Source organism: Mastigoproctus giganteus, chromosome 3 (assembly GCF_048544385.1).
Source record: "Mastigoproctus giganteus isolate SK-2022 chromosome 3, ASM4854438v1, whole genome shotgun sequence".
In the NCBI taxonomy this organism is placed as follows: domain Eukaryota; kingdom Metazoa; phylum Arthropoda; class Arachnida; order Uropygi; family Thelyphonidae; genus Mastigoproctus; species Mastigoproctus giganteus.
In genome coordinates this window covers 232,458,351-232,485,882 of record NC_143577.1, presented here as the reverse complement: position 1 = coordinate 232,485,882, position 27,532 = coordinate 232,458,351, and the positions used below count along the sequence as shown (strand labels likewise).

General features: G+C 35.1%; 1 protein-coding gene across 1 annotated transcript in view; it reads left to right on the top strand.

Moving 5' to 3' along the window:
- The window catches only part of LOC150088841 (uncharacterized), a 78,106-nt gene that overhangs the window by 37,535 nt on the left and 13,039 nt on the right, over nucleotides 1-27,532 (top strand). Inside the window, exons 5-7 of the mRNA XM_090370337.1 lie at nucleotides 7,547-7,688; nucleotides 16,336-16,451; nucleotides 21,400-21,613. Of these exons, the coding sequence (XP_090226463.1) occupies nucleotides 7,547-7,688; nucleotides 16,336-16,451; nucleotides 21,400-21,613 (472 nt within the window). The remainder of the gene's footprint in view (nucleotides 1-7,546; nucleotides 7,689-16,335; nucleotides 16,452-21,399; nucleotides 21,614-27,532) is intronic.

The window sequence follows — 27,532 nt, the reverse complement described above, 5'->3', positions numbered from 1 at the left end:
TAACAAGCGCAAACCAGGCTGAGAAAAATTCTACCCGTTGAGACTTGCACAATCTCTCCAGGGCCGAATTGATCGACAAGGCTCTCATCATATACTCCCTCCTATCGTGTCTGGGCAGAATTGCAGACACTTTCAAATCCAACCCTAATTCATGGCTTTTTTTCAGCATTGCCTTATACTTGTTAAGTAATTCTGCTGGTCTCCTACTCTTAATATTATTAGTGCCAATGTGTACAACAATATCACCCTTTGTGCCCTTAAAGGATGATATCTGCCCTACAACGTCATCAACCTTTGCCCCTGGCAGACATACCCTGGTCCTGTTCCATCCATCCATATTGCACAATATGTTCCCCGTTTCCCTGACAATAGAGTCACCTACAACAACTAGTTCCTTTGGGATCAGCGCATTCTGCCTTTGGGGTTGCCGCTGTGTTGCATGATCAGTTGGTGTGGGCAGTTGAGAGCTTGATGGGCCCCTCAATTTAAATCCTTCGAGGGCATCCACCCTGTCCTTCAAGCTTTCATATAAGCCCATAACAATTCTGAGTTGGCGCCTGATTTCCTCGCACTCCTACCATTGTGCACATGCAAAGACATTCCCCTTGGCAATATCATGTCCCGTTCCTGATTGCTCCACAAACATCAAACAAGCAATGCATTTCAATAGACTGTGATTCAGAGGACAACCGCCCCCTCGGTTCTCCCCTGAGCCACAGCACTTCCACTAGTTTGAGCCTTTTGCTTTGCTGCTCTTGTCTGAGTCAGGATTTCTATTCAAGTTCAATAAAATTCCAATACAAAATATAACCCTAAACCTATATCCCAATGCAGTTATAACACTATATATATATATATATTTCGGTGTCGAATATTATCTCCAAGTTACATTATATGACTTTTTTATCCCCTGTCAACTTATATGTATTAATTTATGATGTTACGTTTGTAATAACTAGGTTACTATATTTATTTAGTTAAAAAAGTACAATTCAATTGACAATGAAATTTAATAAGATTAATAAATTTTACTGATTAATTGATACTACTATACTCGCTATCTAGTTTTCCGTTAAACCTTATGCTAGCACACGTTGTATCATATAACAGTGGCGGCAAGTTACGTACGGTTAATCTACGGACACGAGGTATTATTTACTTTCCAAATCGCGCTATCTAAATTCAAAATAATCACGGAGCTTGACTAGGTCTCTAAGCTACTTATAGAAAATAATTTAATCTAACAATTAAGACAGTAAAGCGGCTAAAAGAGTTGGTTGTGAATGCACTTTCAGAGTTGGTTGTGAATGCTCGACTTACAATTATCGTTCATGCAAACAAAGCTCCATAAGGTAAACAGTATAATGTTTTCACAAATGAACAGTCTTTAAATATCTATTTATTTTTTCCTGATTAAATACGGATGGATAAATGCCATTGATAGCTTAACGTCCAGTATACTAATTTAATGTTCATTGCAAAAAGCTTTATTGAAACATGCCATTTCTTGTAAAGAGACAGAGAATAGCAATTCTGAAACAATGAACTGTAAGTTCATTGTTTCAGAAGGCCTTGAATGGGTTCAGCACGCTGAATTCTGATGGGATCCTTCCACTTGTTCAGATTACGAACCTAAGGGGGCATAAATTCAAATTAAGAAAGGACAGATGTAGAATAGATGTGCGGAAATTTGCCTTTAGCCAGCGGGTGGTTAATTGCTGGAACAAACTTCCATCTGTCGTTGTGGAAGTTGATAGGTTAAATAAATTTAAGGAGGAACTGGACAGGCATTTGGAGGGAATGGTGTGATTTTTTTTTTTTTTTTGGCTGATGCTGCATAAGCTCATACATTTGCTTTCTTGCATCACATGCCACTACTACTACTACTAGTTCAACATCACAGCTGTTAAACTGACTTGTAAAATACTAATTACCAGACCACATTCCTTAGTCATCAACTGAAAACCAGGAGGCCAGATTTGTTAATCCTTGACTACATAATATGATCTTTATTCTTTTTTTTTTTTTTTTTTTACTGAATATTATTGGTAGGATTAAATACAAGTGGATAAAATGCTATTTGATAGCTTTAAAATCCGCACTGAATTGTACTATGCCTCTATCAAAAGTCATACCAATCCTTGGAAAATATATACAGCAGTGATCCTAAAGCAAAGAACTTACAGTTCAACATCATATCCACTAAAATTGACATGTAAAAATTCTAGTCACCAGACCATACATATTTCTTAGTCACCAGTGGTAACCAGGCAACAATTTGTCAAGCCATGACTGCCTAACACTATCATTGTTTAATTGAGTTTCATTATTGTATATTACATTAAGGCTGCTTCTTATAAAAACTTGGGAACACTAGGATTTCCAGGATTTTGCAAGAATAACTCTAGAATATTTTCATTGAGTAAATATGATATACTATAGTGGAACATTACAAAAAAAAAAAAAAAAAAAATCAGAGAGAGAAAGGAATGAAATGGAATGAAACTAATTATTTTATTCAGCTGAGATAAACTGATTATACACTCTGAGAAATTTTTTATATTGAAAAAAATGAAAGAAAATAAGTACTAATAGATGGTCAGTTATTTTACTTATCATGTAAAAATGTGTGAAGATGGTATATAAATATCAAGAAATGCAAGCAATGTTTTTCTTTTTTTTTCTCTTCCAGATAACTTTTAGGATATTAAGTGGCAAAACAAAATTTATTGTACAGGGTGTTGAGGTAAGAATTGAGAGCAAATTTATGTATTAGGAATATTTTTTCATAAAATTTGTAGGTTTTTCATAAAATATGTTGATCATCTGAACTAATTGAGCATTGATGAGTTTTAGTTAATCGAATTGTTTGGATAAAAATGTGGAGCCACTTTTAAAGTTCACTCATATGCACACATTCAGATGTATATGTACATACTATAAACGCCCCAAACGTGTGGGATTTCTGTCAGTGGCACAATCCTCTGCCATCCTTGAGGTCAAAGCCCACACTAATCCTCATATACAACCGGCTGAAACTGTGTAATCATTTCCTACCTGCCCAGGCACTCCCCAAAATTCAGGCACTGCTCCATCTTGGAATTTGCCTGCAGAAAATGGTTACTGACTACAAATACCGTCGCATTCTCCTCGAGTGGATCGAATCTGTTGAACCAGGATAAATTCTTCCAAATTGTGTTATGATGTTCAGTTCTGTTTCTGTTATATTTTCCTATTTATTATACTTTAAATTTACATGTTTTTATTTTGTGTAACTTATAATATCCCATGTAACTATTAATTTTACCAGTTTAATCACATGTATCATTCCTTAATGTAAAACTCCTGGCCAAGTCGCCGTGATGAGAACTATTGTTTCTAGTACTTGTACCGTACTTAGCAGCAATAAAGAAGTTTATTATACTTTTAAAGAGAGAGAGAATATCTTTATTGCAAATGTTCAGTTGAAAAAGTGTGCTGACATATGCCATACCACACATTTAGACTATCTCGTAAACGTCAAGTGCAGCCATTATCAACCCACTGCAGGATGGAAGCCTCCTCAACAATTCATGCTGAGAGAAATGGACCATAATCTGCCACGTTGGTCCAGTGCGGTTTGGCAAATCGACCGTATTCAGCAGTCAGGGGCTTGAACCTCGGTCTACTCAAAGAGCGTGTGCTCTACACTCCTGCTCCTGACCACTCAGCTACAGAGGCCGTTCTCACCTGATAGCAAGTATTTCTGGAACAACGTTGGTTGTGACAGATAGGATCCATATAGTGGGAATTGTTCCTTTTGGTGAAGCCATCTTGAGTGATATTGGCCTTGTCAATTCACAGGATATTTCTGAGGAAACAGATTTTCTTCTACCATGGTTAACAGAACATTACAAAAGTCCATGCATTTGGTATCATCACCTTCATGCAAACTTTGTTGTTAAAACAAGTGATAGGGATGCAGTTTTCTTTCAAAGGATCTTCCAAATCTGTGTGTGCATGATCTCACATTCAGAAGAATCTTCCCAGACAGTGCTAGCCAGCTGTGATGGGAAGAATTCTTCATGAACATGTTCCAAATTCTGTACACATTTGTATCCTTTTTTATACATCAAGCTACCAGTTAGCATAAAGTGAGTTGCAACAGACAGAATTGTGGTGTGTGATATTTGAAGCCTTAGGATGTCTCTCAGAAAATAATCTTACTGTTACTCTATCATTTCAGCTGTATTCTCCGTACAGTAATACCATCTTGCATAAATTGTTTTTGGAAAATGTGCTTTCGCACGATTTTACAAATGTATATGTGAATAAACACTAAGAAGGAGTACTTCTGATGAATTTTGCTGTGTTCATTTCAGTTCATGTTGCTCAGCCAGCACTGTGATATGTAAATTTTATGCTTCCACTGCATCCCAGTACTTATTCAGGATTTTGCTTCACCAATTGGAGGGTAAAGTTGTGTCCATATTTGCATAAAATTCTCTACTGCATGGTATTTGCCATTCCCAGTGTGCTGACAAGAACATCACAATTCATGGCTCGTTGAAACCCCCCCACCCCCACCCCCACAACTTTTGCATTGAGAAAAAAGCAGTTGATTAGGCAGAATTTAAATTTAGAAATTGTAAAATGTAAGTGGTAACACTTAATCTCATGAATCCACAAACCCTCATGAATTTATGCAAACAGACCTCCTAACAGACACTCTTTCCATTCTGTAAATAAGTTGCAGTATAATAGAAGACACTGCAATCATGACATGCTCTAAAGTTTGCAAAACTGCTTATGCTACTCATCTTGAAAATGAATATAAACAGTTCATAATTAATTTTTTTCCACCTGGTAACAATCCACACTCAGATCATTAACTCTCACTGTATAACAGGATTCAGTAGGCACAAGGTTCCGGGAATTGACATGCCCTGTGAATAAAGGCTGCCCGCAGGGTTCGATCGTTGGCCCTTTCTTCTGGAACATTGTTCTGGATGAATTTCTGGCCTTGGATCTGGGCCCCGTGGAAACCCTGGCCTTTGCAGATGACATGATTTTCCTTGTAAAAGGTGACACATGAGTGGTTGTAGAGCAAAGATCAATTGCTTCCTCTTGCAGCTGCAGGAATGGGCACAAATGCATATGCTCAAAATATCACCTGACAAAACCAAACAAATACTGTACATCTAAAGGCAATTTGGACCTAAGAAGACATCCACAAATCAAAATTAACACAACCACTATAAAAATGGTAACAGAACTAAAATATCTTGGAGTAGTCTTCAATTCAAAATTAACTTTTTATCCACATTTGACCTACTTGGTGAAAAAAGTGAGAAATTATTCAGGTATGATTACCAGGATCAGTCGGGCAGACTGCGGGCTCAAAAGAAAGACCCTGGCAATCATATACCGTGCAATGTTCATACCTGTTATCACCTATGGAGCCGGTGTGTGGTTCACCTGCTTGGCCATAGCAAGAAACATGAATAAATTAGAATCAATTGATCATTCCCATTATCCAAGTAGCCAAAAGAGGCTTGTATTATAGACCTAAAAAGGGCATACCCACAGATTTTCTGGGGATAGCTCTGGAAACAGCAAACACCATCAAGGCTGAAAGAAAAAGAATAGTCACAAACAAATTGGGAGCAGGAAACCAGAGGTCTGGTTACCAAAAGGTTTCTACCGTGGGTTGCAATGGTTAGCCCAAAGCCACCTAAGTGGTATGCCCCTGGACTTTTTACAACATTTATATTGACAGGTCACAGCTCCCTAAAGGCAAAACTAATTTCCTTAGGGCTGACTGATGACCCAAACTGCACCTGTGGCAAGGGTGAAGACTGGACACACATTCTATATGAATGTATAATTTATGACATCCCTAGAACACAGCTAATAGCACAGATTGGCCCACTTCCCAGGGGAGAAGAACATCTATTCATCAGAAGAGGAAAATTATAAAGCCTTTACAACCTTCACACAGAAAGTATTCGAAACATGCAGAACTATCCAAAGAAGGTCAATCCAGCCCCACAGCAATTAAACAATAATCAATTGTTAAAACTGCCCACGTCTCCCACCACACTCAGACAATGACTTAAAACTGTCAGGATAGCAGTACTCTGTGCCCTGACATAACAAAACCGAATTGACCTGGGTACCCCCAGGACTACCCGGCCATGTGTAGGAACCTGGGCCCCACACCAAATAACCATGTAGGGGAGGGAGATATAGAGGCAGCCAGGGAAGCAGATTAGCTGAAAAATATTAGTAAACTAAGCTAGTAGCAAGGGGATGCAATGTAGAATGAAAGAAGAATGAATGGGCTGGGCACTGAGTGAAAGAGCAAATGTAATTAGCCAAAAGAATACAAAGTTAATAATAACTTAATTACTTGTACAGGTTCCCTGTACAAGTAATATGCAATGAACCTGTATTCCTAAAGACAAGGTTTTTAGTACACACAGATCACAAACAAATTGTTAGATTAAGATTTATCTGCAATCAAGTAATGGCAATCTGTGTGGGATCTGAAGCAACAAAGTCATTCTTGTTTGGCTTGTTGGGCACAGTTGTATTATACATTCTTTTCTTCTAAGGGCTGATGACCCTGCTATGTGCAAGAACTGTAATACCATTTTAACTATTCGTTGGTTTACAGCATAGATGGCTCAGTTAAATTACCATAATTTTAAGTGAATATCCTAATTTTAGTAATTCTTATATATGTTTTATATATTTTATTTGTCTGGCTGAACTGTTTTAACTCAGTCAGGTTTTGTATGACAGACAATAAGGCTTATTTTTTTAACCTTTATAATTTGTTAAATTTGCATACATATTTATTTTATGATATGTATTTACACCACCTTTAATTATTCCTTTTGATGTGGTAACCTGTTTGCAGGTTAAAAAACATATTTATAGATGCATCTTTATTTTGATGCAGTATAGCCTGCCTCTCTTTCTACATTACGTTCAGTGTTGTCACTGCACCATTAAACACTAAATAACCAACCAACTTTCAGGCATCTGATTTGATTGAGGTATCTGAAAGGCTTTAGTGAATTATGTATTGGGGATAAATCCCCATGGGTGGTTTGAACTAACAGGATATGTACTTAAATTAAGGAAGTGTAGTTGTAGACATAGTATAAGAAAATTATCTTTTAGCCAAAGGGTTATTAATTGCTGGAAAAAACTATTGCCTAATTTTGTAGAACTGGAGAGCTTATTCTAAGTTTAGGGAAGACTTGGACAGATGACTTACTCTTCTGATCATTGAAGTAAAATTTACAGAAATATTATATAGTATTTATTCAAGCAAAGAGAAAGTTGTCTGCCCCTAGTTACCATCCATATGCTAGAAAGGATATACACAACCATTAATATAGATGGCACACACAACACACACACACACACACTAGTGCCTTAGTGTACTACTTAGAAATTCACACAATGTGAGAGCATATTTTTCTTTTAATGACTAGAAGAATTTAAAAGCTAAAATAATAGAAATATATGTTGTTTGTTTTCTTGGATCTTTTAGGTTTTTGATGCAGTTGTAGTTTTAATTGCTTTTGGATTGGATGTTGCTTTTTTAATTTCATCTTCTAAAGATGGAACAGGAAAGAAAGCAGCTGTATTTATTATTCTCCTTCGTCTCTGGAGAATAAAAAAAGTAATTGAAAGTAAGTTTAAATTTTGCTGTCTTACTGTAGTGGAATTGTAAATATTTAATTTGATATTAATAACTGTGAGCAATTATTAAAATAACACAAACCTGGTCATATGAGATCATATGACCAGGTTTAAACTTCCAACAACCCATGGAAGTTTAAAGTTTAGAAAAGAAATCTTGTGGGGGGGGGGGGTTTGCTATGATGTTCTTATTGTACTTTGAAGGTAGACCATGTGAACAGGAGCTAAAGAACATGAAAATAGTAATGATAATTTAAAAAGAAAAAAATTAAAAACTGATTTGTGCATCCTTGAAAATGAGGTTTGACAGTTTGTGATTTCAGTTTTAGAAGTATATAGATTTCCTTAAGCTCACTACAAAAAAGATGAAGTTAGCAGCAGATCTGGGAGATCTGTTAACTTTGTACCACAATTTTTCTGTAGGTGTATCATGCAGGAACCAGATTTATCTCTTTATTGATCTTACACAGATGATTCACTGATGTGAACTAATAAATTAACAAGCCTTAATTTTGGCTTTCAACTTAATAGCATAAATCAACAAAACAGATGTTCATGAGTTAAAAATTTTAATGGTTTTTTTTTTTTTGCAAGCTTAGGTATAAAGATGGAACATCTCTCTAAGGTTTAGCAAGAAACTTTAGGGGAAGAAGGCAAATTATACAGATAAAAGGCTATACTAGGAATCAAGTTGAACCTCCTACTAGACATAACCTGATAATCAGCCACTTTGTGTTTGATGGTTTCCTCTACAATGGCTGGGATATTACCACTTTATAACATTTAAGTGTGTGTGTGTGCGTGCGTGCACGCACTCACACATGCAAAAGTGTGTATGCTCTTTAATCTCTTTATCCATGTATGCATGCACAAGTATGCTCCTTGATCTTTTCATGAGTGAGTTTATAAGCACTGTTGGGTCCTGAGGGGTGAATGTTTTCAAATTTTTTGAAAATATGTAAAAATTAAAACTTTATATACATGAATCCTTTTAAATATTAATTTTTTTCTTATTTTGGAATGGCTGGCCAATATTAATAGTGAAATTATTTACAAAAATTAAATCAGAATTAAAAAAAAAAAAAAACTGAAAAATCTACTATACAACACTTGTTGTATAGCAGATTTTCTTACTTCGAGTGCCAGATTGTAACATACAATTGACTTTCCAGGGCTCCTTATATACAGTAGTCTGATTCATTCAGCCGTGTCCTCTGACACATGGTCTGCCTGATTATTTTCTCTTCTCAACACTGTCAGTTTCTCTAAATTGATTATACCAGTGAGAAATAGCTTTGTGGTCAGGAGGATCTCTTGCATATTTGCAACAAAAAATGTTTCATGGTTAAAAAAGATTTGCATCCTGTAACACACACACTGAGAAATTTTCTCTTGTATGGATACTAGTGCTACCGATGCAGTACTAGCACTATGCCAGCATTAAACAAAAAAACTTTGAGAGTTTCTTAACATTTTTTTAACAAAAATAACCATTGTACTGTAATTATTTAATGAATTACAGCACTTACAAATACAAGTATTCTTTTATAAGAACCCTTTATTTTAAATTTAATCTTAGGAAACACTTGAAACACAAATAATTACAGCAAATTAATTGATGCTGTTAATTATGTTATAGGTAAGACAAGGTGCTGTCTTGCTCTTATGAACCTAATCTGCCCAATATCAAAACAAAAATAAATAAAATAAACATAAAAATAAGATTAAGAAGAACAAAGCAACACTCACCCTCGTGGGAGTGAATGTACGACTCCTCCCACAAAGAGACTCATACCCAAAAAATGAGCATTACTAAAATAATAACATAAAAATACCACAAAATGTATTTTTGTAGAAGCAGATAGTACCTTGACTTATTTATAACCCCATTAACAGCATTAATTAATTTGTTGTATTTATTTTGTGATTCAAGTGTTTCCTAAATTTCATTTAATAATTTATATAACCAAGTTTTCATTCCTAATAATAAATTTTTACCCTATATTTTCCAAATCCAAAATGCAAGTTGTCCAAAGATTTCCAGTTGGTATAATTTTAATTCTTGTTACTAGATAGAATGCACATTCAAGAAGATTTAAAAAAAAAATACTCCATTATCAGTAGCATGCTTTTTATTGATTTTGCAGTGCTAAAATTCTTAACAAAAATTGCATTCTTTACCTTTGGATAAGTCGGTTTTCCAATAAAATGTAAATCTAACTTGCACACAATTAAAAATAAATAAATGTGGCAAACATGAAGCAAACAAATAGCTATGCAAACTAGCTACATTTGAAATGGGCTTGTGTGAAGCTCAAAATATGAAGCTGGAAACTTGATTTTTTCCATTGCACTGTAAACCAAAAACTTTCAGTACTATTTTTTAGTACAACTCATACATGTATCTCAATTTCAAAGAAAAAAAAGATATTATATAAAACTATTTTGCAGCAGGTTATATCTTTTCTGCTGTTTTCCAGCCCAGCACAAAGTGCTCCTTACTTAGTGTTATGCAGATTGACAGTTCATATTTGATCTGTACAACTAACAGAATTTGAATTTTCAAAAGAGAAATTAAAGAAATCACTTTCTTTTAAAGTAGGTTGAGTATCAGTTATGTGGATAAGGTAGTTGAAGAGTGTGAAGGCCATAAAAGAATCTTGCTTACCCAACTCAGGATATGTGAGATTAAAACTAATTGTAAAACATTTTAAAATATACTTAACACTTGTAAAATCAGTAAAGGTGACACAAATTCTTCTTTTGTGCAAGCATATATTTTCTAAATATATATACTACTTGTTATATCACACTTAAAATTTTTTTTTCTTTTTTGTATCATTTTGTGTTATCTTTTCAGCTAATTTAAATTATTTTTTTTTTAAATTAAATACACTATTGACTCTTGTGTGCATTGTAATATCAAAATCAAGAATAACATTACAAAAGTATATAATTTTAAATTATATCTTGCTTTTATTCCAAGCCTAACTGAATGGTGGACAAAGTTCGCCAGGTGCCTGCTTGTGGGTTTTTTTTTTTTTTTTTTTTTTTTTACTATTAAAAATAGCATCAGTTTGAGAAAGTAGTTCGAATTCATTGTAAGTCACACCATAAATTTAATTGCTGATTTTATATTTTTTTTTTTTTTTTTTTTTTTTCCCCTCTGTTTCTTCAGTAATTGTTATCTTATTGTTGCATCCTATAGATTTATTTCATAAATAACAGATTTAGCATGTTTGTTTGTTTTTTTTAATACAGTACAATGCCAAGATTACAATCACAGAAGAAAGTAGACTATAAAAAATCTTAAAAACTTATATATGTGAATTTTTAACAATAAATACATTATAAAAACTTTATGCAGTTAAATAAGGATTAAGAAATTAATATTTTTACCTTTAATTCTACTCTTAATTGGTAATGGCAGAATCAAGAGAGAAATAGGTATGAAGGTACAACTTACAGAACTATACTTGGTATTAGAAACATATAAACTTAAAAAAAATCACTAAATTTTTTGTGAAACAAGTATTAAAAATGGAATAAATGCTCCTATAAGGCTAAATTTTCTATAAACTAACTAAAAATGATTTAATACTCTGTTATATTGATAACAGAAATTATAAAAGCAACTGTTTATCTATTTAAAAAAAAATTATAGAAATATACTGTTGGCCATATGAATAACTTTCCATAATGTTGATATTCTGAATTTTGAATTAATGATAACTATAAAAATAATAATGTCAGTAAACAGAAATTTGTGACATGAGCCAATAAGTCTTTTAAAAGATCAGTATTTTATTGGTCCTAATGTTTAATTATCATCTTACACATGTCCAACATGGATTGTATCAAATCCTTGATGTAACCAAGAATCTGATACTCCATGTAATCCTAGTTCATATGTAATCTTCATGTTACCTGTGATTCATGGTCATGATAAGCATTGGATATTGGGTTTCTTACATGTGAAATTTTTCACCTAAAGATAAATCAGTATGCTATTTGTTATAAATTAATCATTAACTTGCTGGAAACTGCATGAAATAGTTGTGTAATGTTGTAATTACATTGCCTGTGATATTGCAAGGGATAATGTCATGCTGAAAAATATAATTTTGTTTTCTTAAAGTGATCTCTGATAACCAGCAGAAGAGTCCCCTTTAATTTTTTTTTTTTTTTTTTTTTTTTTTTTTATGGTAGCAGCTATTAACAACAGTGTTTACAAAGTATATTCTGCCTACTCCTTTGCTTGTTAAGTATCCTCAAATTATTTGGCAAAATGATAATTTCACTGAGTCTGTGGTGAACATAGTGGTTCCCATCTGATTCATGGAAGTTAAATTTGGATTTATCAGAGAGCATTACAGTTTTACACTGCTCATTTTTTTTAGCTCAGTTTAAGCATTAGGTCCTTAAGGTTGTCACAGGCATTCTCTCAGATATGCCAGACAAGCTCTACTTGCTACCTGGGAGTCTGAAACGCTGATGGAACTGATATTCGGGTGACACTCGAGTCAAGTGGACCCAATTTTGGCAAAGTCCAGATGATCTGCGATAGCCAAATCCTCTGCTTACACCTTCACGATGGTGGGACTGTTAGTAATCCTGGGTATAACCCCCATACGCAAGCACACTGTGGGTGACCACCCAAGCATGAACCCACGTAAGCAGGGGTCAAGGTGTGGCACCCACACCACATGGAAGAATGCTGCCCCTCTGTGTTACCAGGCAATTCTAGGTGGTAGATGACTCTCATCAACCGGTGCAATACCACCACTTTGCTTATTAGAATCTTGAAGTGGTGAAACCCATGTTTAGTCTCCAGAGCTAAGTTCTGGTCAACCTTTCCCATCTCTTCCATCATGCAGTATGACTGATGACTTTTAAGGTTATGATGGACATCATGGCGATATCCAATCTTCCTTACATTTTGAGGGTACAGCTCTAAAACGGTATTCGCAGACTGGCCGCTAATTAGTACACCGGACCGAACCTATAGTTTATATTATACCTATAGTTTATTTATACTCTAGGTATTAGAACCTATAGTATAAACACTATAGGTTCTAATACCTCTCGTGTTTGGGGTTTTCATAAAAAAAAAAATACATATTTTCCTCATGGATATGGTTAATAAAGGCTCCTTACAAGATTGATATGTTTTCAGATCGCTCATCATAAGTCTTTATTGGACAGTTATTTCACTTGCTTTACACTAATAAGTTGCTCCCGTGTGGGTTTTAGGTCGGTGGAACTTTCTAGGTTGGTCGTGGAGCTTAGATATTAGCATTAGCATTAGTAGAGGCATATGATGCAAGAAAGCAAGCTTATTCAGCATCAACCAAAAAAAAAAAAAAAAAAAACACAACCACTACTCCCATTTCACCCCTCCGTTCGTTCAAAATACCTGTCCAGCTGAGCCTTAAATTTGTTTAGGCTATCAACTTCAACAACAAGTGATGGAAGTCTATTCCACAAACCAACTGCCCGCTGGCTAAAGGCAAATTTCCACACATCTATCCGACATCCGTCCTTCCTCAGTTTGAATTTATGCCCTCTCAGGTGATTATTCTGAGCAAGAGGAAGAATCCCATTGGACATTAAGCTTGATATACCATCATCAATATCATTTATAAATACAGAAAACAACAATGGACCCAACACTGAACCCTGAGGAACTCCACTAATAACATTAGTCCATTGAGCAGTGTCCATTGATTACCACTCTCTGTCTTCTGCCACTCAACCATCCCTTTATCCATAGCAGCAATTTGCCTCCAATGCCACACTGCTCCAATTTGTGCAGCAGTCTTCCATGCGCAACAGTATCAAAAGCCTTTCTAAGATCCAAATATATAATATCAAAGTTATTCCCTGCATCCAGTTCTTTTGTGACTACATCATAGTATCCAATCAAATTGGTCAGACAAGACCTGCCCTTAACAAAACCATGCTGTGTCTGAGCTATAACTGAATTCTTGTCTAGATGATCCTGCAGTGCTTCTTTAACCAGTGCCTCCATTAATTTTCCTGGAACCGAAGTTAAACTAACAGGTCTATAATTACTTGTGTCAGCCTTTGATCCTCCTTTGTGAATTGGGGTTACATTTGCACATCTCCAGTCTATGGGTACCTCCCCTGAGTCCAAAGAAGCTCTCATAATTATGGCTAGGGGTTTGCTTACTTCCTTTGCTGCCTCCTTTAATATAACTGGATAGATCCCATCCACCCCGGGTGCCTTTTTTATGTTTATCCCCAACAATTTCTCCTCCACTTTCCTCTCAGTTATTAGAAAATCATCTAGCTCACTGCCAATGTTTACTTCACCTACGACATTCCCCTTCCTGAATAACTCCTCATGTGTGAATGTAGATGCAAAATACTTGTTTAGATTGATTCATCCCTTTCCTTTTTGAGTTTAAATAGGTAAAGAACTCTTTTCTGTTTTTCTTTGCATCCTTTGCCAAGGATTTCTCATAATCTGTCTTTGCCTGCCTAATCTCCTTTGTGACTTGGTTACAGACCAACTTATATCTATCATAGGCTTCCATGTCACCCATTAATTTGTATGTATCCGATGCATTTTTCTTCTCTGCCATATGTCTCATTAGTTCATCTGACAACCATTTAGACCTGAACCTTGAACAATATTTCTTGGTTGGTATGTAAAGCCTGGTAGCTTCCAAGATTAGTTCCTTGAATGCTTCCCATTTTGAATTTGCTGTTGGTAACATCATCAGTTGGTCCCGCTGTATAGAATTTAAATACTGTCTCAGACCATCATAGTCGCCTTTACAAAAGCAAAAACCCTTCCCTTTACCTCTGATGGTAGTTACCTCCTTGAGTAAATCCCACTTCAGCACACTGTGATCACTGCCACCTAGTGGCTCCTTTATCTGCAGATTCTTAATGCATGAAGAATCACTACTGATAATCAGATCAAGAGTATTACTCCCTCTAGTTGCCTCCCGAACATGCTGGTATAGAAAACAATCATCCAATAAATCCACAAAAGCCTTGCTAGTGTGTGAGTGACCAACCCACAAATTCCAGTCAATATCTGGGAAATTAAAATCCCCCATTATAAGACTCTCTGATTTACTGGCCCATTCTATTTCCCTGTACAGTATCTTATTATATTCATCAGAGTCATTAGGCCTATAGCACACTCCTACTCTCAATTTTGATTTACCTATGCTTATGTCACACCAAACTGATTCGACACTGCCCTGTCCATCGATGTCGACTGGCTTCACTTCCTTGGATTTTATGTGTTTCTTAACTAATAGCATAACCCCTCCTCCCTTCCTATCCTTTCTGTAGACTTTGTACTCCCCAAATTCCAGTTCTGCATTCCTTATATCTGTGTGACACCACGTCTCTGATATCCCAACAATATCTGCCTTTGATGTTTTGAGCAATACCTCAAATTCATCAAATTTATTTACTAAACTCCTAGCATTGGAGTTTTATAAGTCTTTTATATACTAGAGTACTCCATCTGGTTTGGGATGTGTTCCAGATTTTCTTTTGACATTTCTGGTTTTGTGTTTCTTTTTAAGAATTCTTAATATAGAAGAATTTTAGCTAACGTTTCTGAAAATATATCAGCTAGAAAAGCCTTTCCTACCAAGAGCAATAATTGTACTGTTCTTCCTTGGTAAGAAAAGGCTATTGCAACATACATTCATCATGATGCAGTAGCATGCTGATATTAAATGAGGAAATTGTACCTTCAGTTGATATAATTAAACATGTACAATAAGATACTAAAGAAGTAATGAAGTTTTAATCTTTTTCCATGTTTTTTTTTTTTTTTTTGAAGACTTCGGAACTTTGTAAAAATTCAAAACTATGTACATAAATGCTTTCAAATATTATTATTTTTTCTATTTTGACTTTACAGAAAAACAGAGGAATTATTGTCAAAATTAAAATTAAAATCAAAATTTCTTAAAAAATAAATAAATTTTAAAAAAATTGAAAAAAAATCACAAAAATATTAAAAAAACTGCAAAAATTAAGTCTTTGCAGTCTATACATTTATATATGTGAGTTTTTTTTTTTTTTTTTTAATTATTCTGTTTCATCAACTTCTGGATCCAAATTCCTGAGAATTTTTTCAGCTCTGTCCCACATTGTCCCAAAGCTTGCTAAATGGGCCATGCCCTCCTAATGCCAATTTACAAAACTGTCATAAATATTAAAATGCTACACTTGTTGATAATGTATTGACAGAACCTTGAAAACTATATGTACATGCATACTTGCAAAAGGGTTGGAAGGGTGCAGTTTTTGTTGCTGCTATTGTATGTCCAAAACTCTGGTAAATGGAAATGGTGAGGAGATAATGTGGATATTTTTGGGATTATCTATGAGAATATAATTCCTGTTAATTTATTTGCAGGGTATTTTATTTACTGAGTAGTTTATCTTTAAGTAGCACTACAAAACTTTTTGATTTGAAATTCATTGTTTTTTTGTTCCAGTTTCTGTGTAAAACACCTGAACATGTAGGATTTAATATTTTTAAAGAGCTAGTGGATCATAAGATAAATTTATCTGCTGTACCTTTCTTTAGGTAATACTTATGTATTTCATTAGAAAACTTTGGTTTTAATTCTTCAGGTGCTATTAATTCAGCCAAAGCAAAGCTAGGACATATCATTATTACATACCAAAGAGAGAAATCACAAGCTGAACACAAAGTTGACTTGCTTATTTTAAAAGTAGAAGACTTAGAGGTAAGAATGCTTAGATTTATTTTCACTTGCTTTTTTTACCTTTAGCTTTTGTTGTGAATTTATTAGAAAAGTATTTTATAGTGCAAAATATGTTAACATTTTCTTTAAATTTCATTCAGTTTCTATAAGAGTAATTTGAATATAATTTGAAAGACCGTGATAAAATAACACATTCATTCTTGCAAATGAATATAGATCAACCCTCCCAGAACACACACACACACACACTATATCTTAAAGAGTTCATTTTAAATGTGTGTACAGTTGCTTAAAGTTAACTCATTGCTAGACATGTGATTATAACTTTGACTCCAAGTGTTTTATATCTCTTTCACACTACAGAGTAAAATAACTTCAAAGAAATACATTTTCTTTGAGTTGTTATCTAATGGAAAATAATTCTGCAGCTGTGTTTTATGTGCTTGTACTGTTTTGTTTTCTAAATTAAGTAGTGAGAACAGATGTTTAATATCAGCATTTACAAAAAATTCCTGCAGTTGGTTATAGTCAAAGTAATTTATTAGAACCGATTCAAGGAAGCCAAGCTTTTGCTGCATAACCAGAAAAACTTCATTGTTAACTAGACATCAGATTATATATATATAACATGAATATTACTAGCCACACTACATATTTCATTAATTCAATTAGATTTTCAGACGTTAAACTTGGAAATGAAACTTCATTCACTGAAAACATCACATTATTACAATAAATTAGTATGAGAAAAATTTCAGTTAGTGTGGGAAAACATGTTGATGATGCTTTACTTAAATTCTTGTGCTCTGTTGGATGAGAGTACATTCTTTGAACATGTAACATAACAGTTCACCTTTGCCATAAAAATTTACAGAATGGACAGTTATAGCTTTCATTCATATCTGATACTGCATTTATGGAATTGTGGATCTCCAGTCACTGAAAATATTTTACTACAGATGGCAGTGTTGTCTTTTATGTTATTTGTGAAAAGAACGTACTACCATACAGAAAAAAATTCCAAAGGCCAACATGTGAAAGCAGCAAAAAAATTGCCAGGTCAGTCACTTTTAATCAAGCCATTTATCTCAGGAGAAGAATAAAAAAAGTGACTTTTCAAAGTATCTGTCTCATCTTGGTAAGCAGCCATATCCCTTTCAATAAGTTAAATAATCCATTTTTCAAATGATTTTTGAAAAATATTCTCTAAATCTAAACATTTCAGTGGGATCTACCTTGAAGGAGAATTATCTTAATGCTATTTATGATGGTATTCTTTACAAAAATTGATCAAGATATTGGAGAAAAATGAATCTGGTTGTCCACTGATGAAATGGAAAATGCTTATAGCTGTTATATTGCACATTTCATTGAGAAAGTAGACAGAGAACATTTTTTTTTTTTATGAAAACTCCAAACATGAAAGGTATTAGTACCTTTAGTACCTGCATGGGCTGGAGGTTGAAGAGATGAAAAAAGGTACTTGTTGACATTAGACTTGAATTTCTGTAGGTTATAATTTTCAGAAAATGTGTGAAGGAAGATTGTTCCAGGAAATGGAAATTGAAGGAATAAATGAGGAAGAGGAAGAATTGGTTCTATGAGTTTGAAGTCAGACAGTAAAAATGATGATGACTGGTTACAGCAGGTGTTTGAACTAGTTTGGAAGGGGCTTTTTAAGAGATGGGTCAGTAATTAACCTAACTGCCCACTTTTGAATAGAGTCTAAAAGCCTGAGAGAGGTTATGGGAGCATCACTCCAGATGTGGGAACAATATTCAATGATAGGGCAGAGTTGAGATTTTTACGGAGTGAGTAGCTCTTTAGAAGAGAAGTAACACTGAGAGCAAAAGAGAAAACCCAGATTTTAGATGCAAAGGAAGCAATTTTGTGATGTCCTTATGCCAAGAGAGATTAGAAATCAGGATAATTCCCAATACAGATATGTGATCTTGTCTAAAAATCTGAGTGTCATTGAAGATAAGCATAGGAGCACAAGAATCCTTTTTGCAAGATATAAGATAGGACTAAATTTTGGAAGGATTGAAATTAACTAAATTATCTTTGCCCCACTGGAGAATTACCTGGAGATCAGCATTTAAGGAATTGGGTGGATGTTCGAGAAGTTGAAGCTCTCTCTGCAGAGCAAGTCCCCCCCCCCCCCAAACAGGAAGGTGGAATGCAATATGCTGTCATCAGCAAAACCATGGATAGGATTTTCATTCAATGGAAGAAGGTCATTAATATATAATAGGAAAAGAGTGGGAGAAAGAACTGAACCTTGGGGAACACCAGCATTAGTGGAGAAGTTAGAAGACAGAGAGCCATCTACCATCACCTGCAAGTGAGCAGTCAGAGAGAAAACTGGATACCCAATTCCAAAAAAAAAAAAAAAAAACTGACAAACCATAAGTTGGAAGCTTATATAGAGGACCTTTATGCCAAATACAACCAAAAGCTTTTGAAATATCAAGAGCAACTTCTTAAGTTTGATCAAAATTTTCCATGGAATTTGTCCATAGATGAGTAACATAAGCCAGTATATCACAGTGGATTGACACTGATGGAATCTATAGTGGCAATCATTAATAAGATGGAAGGTTTCTAGATAGTTTAGGAGTTGCCATTTAATGGATTTTTCCATTACTTTAGTAAGGGTGGAAATGTAATGGGATAATAATTAGATGAAAGGGATTTGTCACCCTTCTTAGGAACTGGCTGGATATGAACAAATTTCCAAGCAGAAGGAAAAACACCAGTGTAAATTTGATGCATAATAGATATAAGTTCAGTAGCACAGGTTTTGAGAACAAGTGGAGAAATACCATCAGGACCTGGCACTTTCTTGGCATCAGGAGCATTCAGAATTCTTCTCACCTCCCTTTGACATAATAACACCACAGGAGGCATTGAACTGAGAGTACTGGGGTTGGTAGGAGGTGGTTTAACAAGAGTTAGAAGAAAAGTAGGATGCTAGCAGGTCGGGTTTATCTTTTGCTGAGACAGCAATAGAACCATTGGGTTTTAAAAGACGGAAATAGAGGGGGGGGGGGCAAAAGACCACAATGCACGACTACCATTTGGACAAAAAGCAAGTTTTCTACTCTTAGCCTATTCAAAATCTAGTTTAATAATTATTTACAATTGTTGCAAGCCAGTTTCAATACGTAACATTCTTAACTTGAACAGCATTTATTGGAAAACAAAGTTTAAATAAAGGATTTCATCCCTACAAGAATCATTTCACTGACACAATCTGAGCAAAAATTGTGTTGTCTGCATTTGCTTGCTTACTTGCAAGGCTCTCAAAAACATGAATCACTCCACATTTGCAAGATTTATGAACGATTCTTTGCAGTTATCATGGCCAGATCAAGGATTGACCCATGCCATTGAATTTGCTCATATACAGCCAATTTCTTTTAATTTCTCTAAGCTACCAACCTCAGCAATATTTCTCAGAATTTCTGAGGTTGGGAGCTTATTCAAGTGGCCATTTGTTGAGCCTAAATGTGGTTAATCACAGTCTTCCACCTGTTTTGGCAGTATGTGTTAAATATTGAGTTGTAAGAGGTAACACTTGCTATTTTAAAACACTTTACTTTTGATATATATATTGAAGGGCATGCTAATACTTGGGTATAAATTATAAGATAACACTTTACTAAATGGGAATAGCTAGGTTAGTTTCTCTGCTTACTGTTATGCACTGGAATTTCAATTAGTAATGAATATTCAAGAAGCTGAAGCTGTTTTTGTGCAGGGTAGTTTTCTCAAATGGAAGATGGAATGGAGTGTGCTGTCATCAGGAAAACTATGGATAAGATTTCCAGTCAGTGGAAAATGGTTATTAATATAGAAGAGAAAAAGAGTGGGAGAAAGTACTGAACCTTGGGTGGTGGGGCAGCATTAGTTGAGAAGTTAGAAGATAGAGAGAACTGGCTACCCAATTACAAAAAAAGGGGTGAGGAAAACTTTGGGTGGAGGCTTGTTTGGTGAAATTCAGCTGCTTGAATTTCACCAAACTTTTCCATAGAAATCAAAAGACGAGTAATATTAGCCAATTTCTAACCAGTGAATTCACACTGACAGAATCCATATTGGCAACTATTGATCAGATGAAAGGTCTCTAGATAGTTTTAGCATTGACATTTGCTAGATTTTTAAATTATTTTGGAAAGAGTACAGGTAAGTGCAGTAGGTTGATAGCTGGGAGGAAGAGATTTATCATACTTTTTAGTAATTGGCTGTTTATGAGCAAATTTCCATGCTGAAGGAAAAACTACAATGGAATAAGAAAGTTTAAAAAGTTCACACAAAACAGGAACAAGCTCAGAATTGCAGGTTTCAGAACAAGTGGAGAAATGCCATAAGGACCTGAAACTTTCTTGGCATTAAGATTGTTTATAATTGTTCCTACACACAGTTACTAATTTGTTCTAGATTTTGGTTATATGGTCTAGAATCTGAATTTTCCATCTCTCTCTCTCTCTCTCTCTCACTCTCACTCACTCACTCACTCACTCACTCACACACACACACACACACACACACACACACACACACACACACACACACACACCGGGCTAGCCGAGTGGGTAAAGTATCTCTCTCACTCACTCACACACACACACACAACTGAGAATTATAAGCAATTCTTAAAACCATTATTTCTGTAAAGTCCTTCAAAATAATCATAGGTAATAAGGTACCTTTAAACTCTAAACTATTTCATAATAATAACAATAAATAAAATAGAAGCCTACTGCTACCTTCCCTGCTAGTTTATGAACATAATTTTCAATTTACAATTTTTCATTAGTATATCCTGCAAACATAATTAAAGGTATTAATGTGCCCTTAATGATAAAAAGACACTGTAACTTTAAGACACTACAATTTGTTCACAAGCTTATACTTATAGATCATTCAAATTTTTATGATACATACCTTTTTTTCTTTGTTTCAGCATGAAGTAGCCTATTTAAAAGAAAAGCTCAAGAAAACGGAGAAAGAACCCCTTTTTGCCAAAAGACGTAGAGCTAAAGATACTTTTAGCATTCAGCCAAAGCATCCTACTATCACTATTGCTATTGAAACTAGTCCAGCAAACCATCCCTCTGCTGGCACACAAACATATATTCAAGGGGATTATAACCATTATAGCCCTCTATTCTCAGAAAGTAAGATTTAATAGCATTCATACAAATTCATAGTTTATATTAAATTTCAGAAATAGTCACTGAAACTTTTATTGCATGCAGTTTTATATATTTCATTATTATTGTACTAGTTATTTACATAAATAATTGATTGAAAGAGAGGAAACTAGTCTTCACAATTATTAATATTACTATTGGCAAAATGATCCAATGAAGCAAGCTCATTAAGCATCAGCCAAAATATAATAAAAAATAAAATAATAAAATTAAAAAATAAAATAGCAACCAATGTAACCTTCCCTCACTTCATTTACTAATTTATTTCAAGTATTTATCCAATCCCTCCTTAAATTTAGATAAACTTTCAAATTCCAAAAGGATAGGTGGGAGTTTATTCTAAATTTTCAGACTTCTAGTCAACAGTTATTTATGCCCCTTGTGTATGTCATGTGACTAAGTATAAAATTCCTCCACTATAGCCAAGTGGTCGGGTGTGAGTGTGCATGAGTACATGTGCTTTGAGTGACTGGGGTTCAAGCCCGTGATCTGCTAAATACAGTGCTGTTTCTTGTACTGTCTGTCTGTCTTGTGAACTTTTTCTTGTATTCTGTCTATGTTGTGGTCATTTTACTCAAACTTTCAAGGCCTTAACACCTCAACAGGCCACCCTACAGATGCCTGGTTTCTAAACACTGTAGCTTATAAAACTCAAGAATGCCCCTTTGTTCCCTTAGCCAATCTCTTTGCTCTTCTTTGTATTCTTTCTTACAGATCCACATCTTTCCTAAAGTGGGATCACCAAGCCTGTATGTAGTATTCAAGATTTGGTCTAACCATTGCTATATATAATGGCATAATCATCTCTTCATCTCTACCGGCACAGTTTCTATATATCACTGACAAAACCCCTAGTAGCCTATCTACACTGTTCAGAAAACGGAAAACTTGATATCAGATTGTATAATTACTTCCAAGCTCTTTTCATTATCTCCAACCTTGGGTTTGGTGTTACACAAGTGGTATGTTACTCTAGTATTACTGCTATCCGGGATGTAAGGCCTTGCAATTTCCAGTGTTAAACCTCAGCTGCCTCAGCCCTTCCAAATAATTTATTTATCTTGTTGAAGTAGCATACCGGCCGACCAGGCTAGCCAGGTGGATAAAGTGCCTGCCTGTCAACCCAAAGGTCGCGGGTTCAAATCCCGCCTTGGGCTTGGATCACAGTAAAATACAAAAACTTTGGGAGGTGCATTATAGCCACAGAAGCTGATGCGCCAACAACTAACAAAAAAAAAAAAAAATAAAAAAAAGAAGTAGCATACCCAAATTATTTTCATTAAATGATGATTAAGTGTTAGCCAATAAAATAATTTTATTACAAATAGATACTGATTATAAATAGATCCATGGTAAATGATGATTTACCATGGATCCCAGTACAACAGGCCCATTTGTCCTCATTATTTTCATTAATTACTCTGTCTACTTTTGTATCTTCAGCAAACTTAGACATTAAACTTGAAATTCCTGCATCAATATCATTAATGAATATTATAAACAGTACGAGGCCAAGAACCAAACTGTGTGAAACCCTACTCATAACATTAATCCATGAAGAGCAGTAGTCATTTATAATTACTCTCTGCCTCCTTACACTTAACCATCCCTTTATCCATAGTAGTAATGCACATCAGTTATCCATAGTAGTGACTTTAAATGCTTGCATCAATGTCATTAATGAATATTAAAAACATTTAAGTGGCCAAGAACCATAACATTAATACATAAAGAGCAATAGCCACTTATAACTACTTTCCGTTTCCTTACACTTAACCTATATAAAGAGAACATTGTATAACAAATGAACTGGTGCACTATGATCTCCGTTGTCAATGCACCAATAAACACCAAAACAACAACAACAACCTTACACTTAACATTTTCTTTATCAGTATTCAGGTTGTCTATAAATTATTAACTTGATTATGAAGCTCAATTAAAATTTTATTATAATAGGCATCTTAAAATGGTTTGCTGCAGTTATCAAAGCAATGCAATGAGTTTTTTCTCATGCGGTTGGCAGCCTTGATCCCTGCAAGCATTGAGACAGTATGGCATTAAAATGACAACTATGCAAAAGAAAGCAGTGTGCATATTGTAGCTGTGTAATACCAAATCTCCAGTGACTGTAAAGAGACATTTTCAATGGGAACTCTAGAAAGTTCCACCTATGGAGTAATCAGTGAGGTGATAGATGAAACTGTTTCAAGAAACCTGCAGTGTGCTACACCAAAAAGGAGCAGATAGGCCTAGTGTATCTGCAGATAAAGTTTCAGAAATTCAGGAAGTATTTGCCTGAAGTCCTACAAAATCTGTCTGCCAGGAAAGCCTGCAGCTGCAAATATCATGAGCAGCATTGCACAGGGTGGTTCACAAGAGATTGAAACTTTATACTAACAAAGTGCATATCATCCAGGAAATTAAGCTTCACAATAAGAGGAATTTGCTGTTCACATTCTCAACCATACAGTCAAAGATGATGTTGTGGTGCCCCATCTTGCTGATATAACACCTGTATATAGCCACAGGTGTTATATCAGCAAGATGGGGCACCACAACATTGGAGCTTGCATGTATGCAAGATTTTCTTAATAAAAAATTTCCTAACTGATGGATTGACCAGGATGGTCCCATTCCATGGCCTCCTCATTCCCCAGATATCACACCTATAGATGTTTTGTATGGAAGCTATGCAAAAAAAGTTAATGCCACAGAATTAAAAGACTGGATTGAACAGACAGTGATTTCCATTTCTCAAGAGATGCTTCAAAACTTGGAGTGAAATCATCTACTGTCTTGACATTCTATGTGCTACTGAGGTGCAGTTCTGTGATAAGGAATTCTTTGAGTTGCTGTATTAAGTGCAGTAAACTGTTTTTACAATACCTATTTCAATAAATTTTGAATTGGACTTTATAATCAGGTGAATAATTTACAGACACCCTATAGTAACTTCCCCTTATTGCAACATTGCTCTAGTTTATGCAATAATCATTCATTTGGGACTGTATCAAAAACTTTACTGAAATCTAAGTAAATGACAGTCATTTCTTCCATGAAATTCTTTACGACAACCTCATAGTTAGGAGGGCTGGATAAGACATGATCTGCCCTTAACAAAGCCATGCTACAATTTCCTTATAATTCCATACCTGTACAGATGATCTTGTATTGCATTGTGAACTAAGGACTCCATAACTTATCCTGGAACACAGACTGACAGGTCTGTATTTGTTCATTTTGCCCTTTGATTCAGCTTTGGGAATAGGAGAGATATTTGCACAATCCATTCTATAGTAACTTCACCTGAATCCAAGGATGCTCTCATAATTTTAGAGAGTTAAATTTTTGCTTACATCTTTTGTTGATTCCTCCAATATGCTTCCTCTGGTCCCACAGGAAGAAGCTGTTGTTTTTGTACCTTTATTGTCAGGAAAACAGAAAATGCACTGCCCTATGCAATCTAGCTTGGTGTGAAGCCTGTCATTCTTGGACCACAGACAAATGTAAAGCTGTGCATTGGAGTGACAAACTATAGTTCATGGTCTAACAGTCATGTGTGGCTGTGGTAGAGAGAGCTCCCGCTCAGATTTTATTGTCACAAACAATGAAGTTTGACGGGGGCAGCGTGATGGCCTGGGGTTTTTCATGGTTTGGTCTGGGACAGTTGGTTGTTTTGGGAAAACTACGAACGTTGCAGTCTATCTAGATGTCCTGGACAATGATGTATTGCCTATGTCGTGGCAGCATGTCAGGGAAGCATATCTCTATCAGCCAGACAACTCCATGTCATATTCAGGTTGTGACAAACTGATTCAAGGATATGAGCATGAAAAAAAAGTTGGACTGGCCAGCTGAAAGCCCTGCACTCAGTCCTGTAGAACACCTCTGTGATGAAGTGGATCAGTTCAGTGCATGTAAGGAACAAGGATAGTGGAATAGGACCAGAGTATGTCTGCCATTGGCTAAAGTTAATGAAGTTGAAGAGCAACTGTCTTTTTTTAAGGGCTGAAAAGGTGATATAGTTATGCATGTTGGTAATGATATTGAGTAGATCTGAGGATTTACTTAATAAATACAGGGCAATGTTGAGAAAGTTGCAAGTTAGGAATAAATTTGAAAGTGTTTACAATTCTGCTTGGGCACAATGGGAGAAATTTCATGAGAGCTTTGTCAACCAGTTTGTCCCTGGAGAGATTGTGCAAGTATCATGGGGTAGAATTTTTCTAGTATTGTGTGTACTTATTAACAGGAGAGACTGTTTATACAAGGATTAGATACACTTAAATAGAAGGGATGCAAGAGTATTTTCTGATGCTATTGAAAGAGTTAGGCAGGTCAGAAAACTGCTAGCCTGCGATTACGTAGACTAATAGAAGTAATGGTTAAGTTAACAAATGCAGACATATTAGGGATATCAGAAACATGGTGTCATTCAGATATAAATGATATGGAATTTGAATATGGTGAGTACAATGTGTACAGGAATGACATATAGGAAGGGGATGTGGAGTAATGCTCTCAGTTAAGGAACACATAGAATCTAAGGCAGTGCACTCAGATGATATGCTGGGACAGCGAGTCTGTTTGGTGTGACGTAAGTACTGAGAAAACTAAAATGAGAATAGGAGTCTGCAATAGATAAGTGACTGTGATGAGTATAAGGAACAACTACACAGACAGGTAGTGTCAATAGACCAGAATGTCTTATATTGGGGACTAACTTTTCAGTTATTAACTGGAACTTGTGGGTTGGTCACTCACACAGTAGCAGAAATGGATGACTGTTTTCTATAGCAGCACATTAGAAAGGCAACAAGAGAACGCAGTACTCTTGATCTGATTATCTGATGATTGTCATGTATTAAGAATATCCAGATAAAGGAGCCACTAGATCATATAACATATGCTAAAAAAAAACACTACATACAAGATTCTTGATCACTACTACTTGATTTAGATTTCTGTTTTCTAACACTTTTTTTTTTTATTCAATAATATCTTTTAAGGTCTCTTTTTATATTAAGTATTTGAATTAACACATTAATTGCTATGAGACAGTGTTTTCATCTCTTTTTCCAGAATTGCACTGTATAACACATTTCTGACACATATCACTTTTATTATTTGATCAGCATGACTTATAACTTACAATTAATCAGATGAAAACTCATGTGATTAATTGTATTTATTAGATGAAAACTCATTTAGTAATTTTTGTAAAATTACTCATTTAGTAATTTTCATATAAAGCCATGGCAAAACTGAGCACTTTAAGCATGAAACATCAAGACACTTACCACTAAATGCATTCATGCAGGGTCATAGCCACTTAGTAGTAATTACTGTGTGATGTGATAGTAGTGAATAACAAATGGATATATTCATTGTAGTGCAGAAGCACACATCATTCAGATACATCTTTTAAGTTTTTGTTTTCTCATTTTCTCATTTGAGTGTAAAGTGTGCTAGTTGTCTGATGGCACCAGGGGATTCCACATTGTATTCTTTGTAAGTGACACAGAACTCTGTGGAGGCCAGAGATTTAAAAAGTATGTGAGGAGTGGTTTGTTGTGTAGTGTTATGTTCTGTTGTTTCTCTGACCATTTAGCCGTTGGGCTCTATTGGAACCCACTGTTGCCCACACTTTGCCACGAGGAAGCAGGTTAGGCACCCAGTAAATTATTTAAGCACTCCAGCTGACTCCACCACCTAATTTCTAAGGATTTCAGTGGCAAAGCCTATATATACATACTGTATATAAAAAGGGGGGGACACTAGAATTTGGCCGAAAGAGATTTACAAGAAAGCAGGAGAATTTAGATGTTGATTAGAATTTGGCAGCATTGTTAGGGGATGTACTCAGTTGGTTTAGGTAGA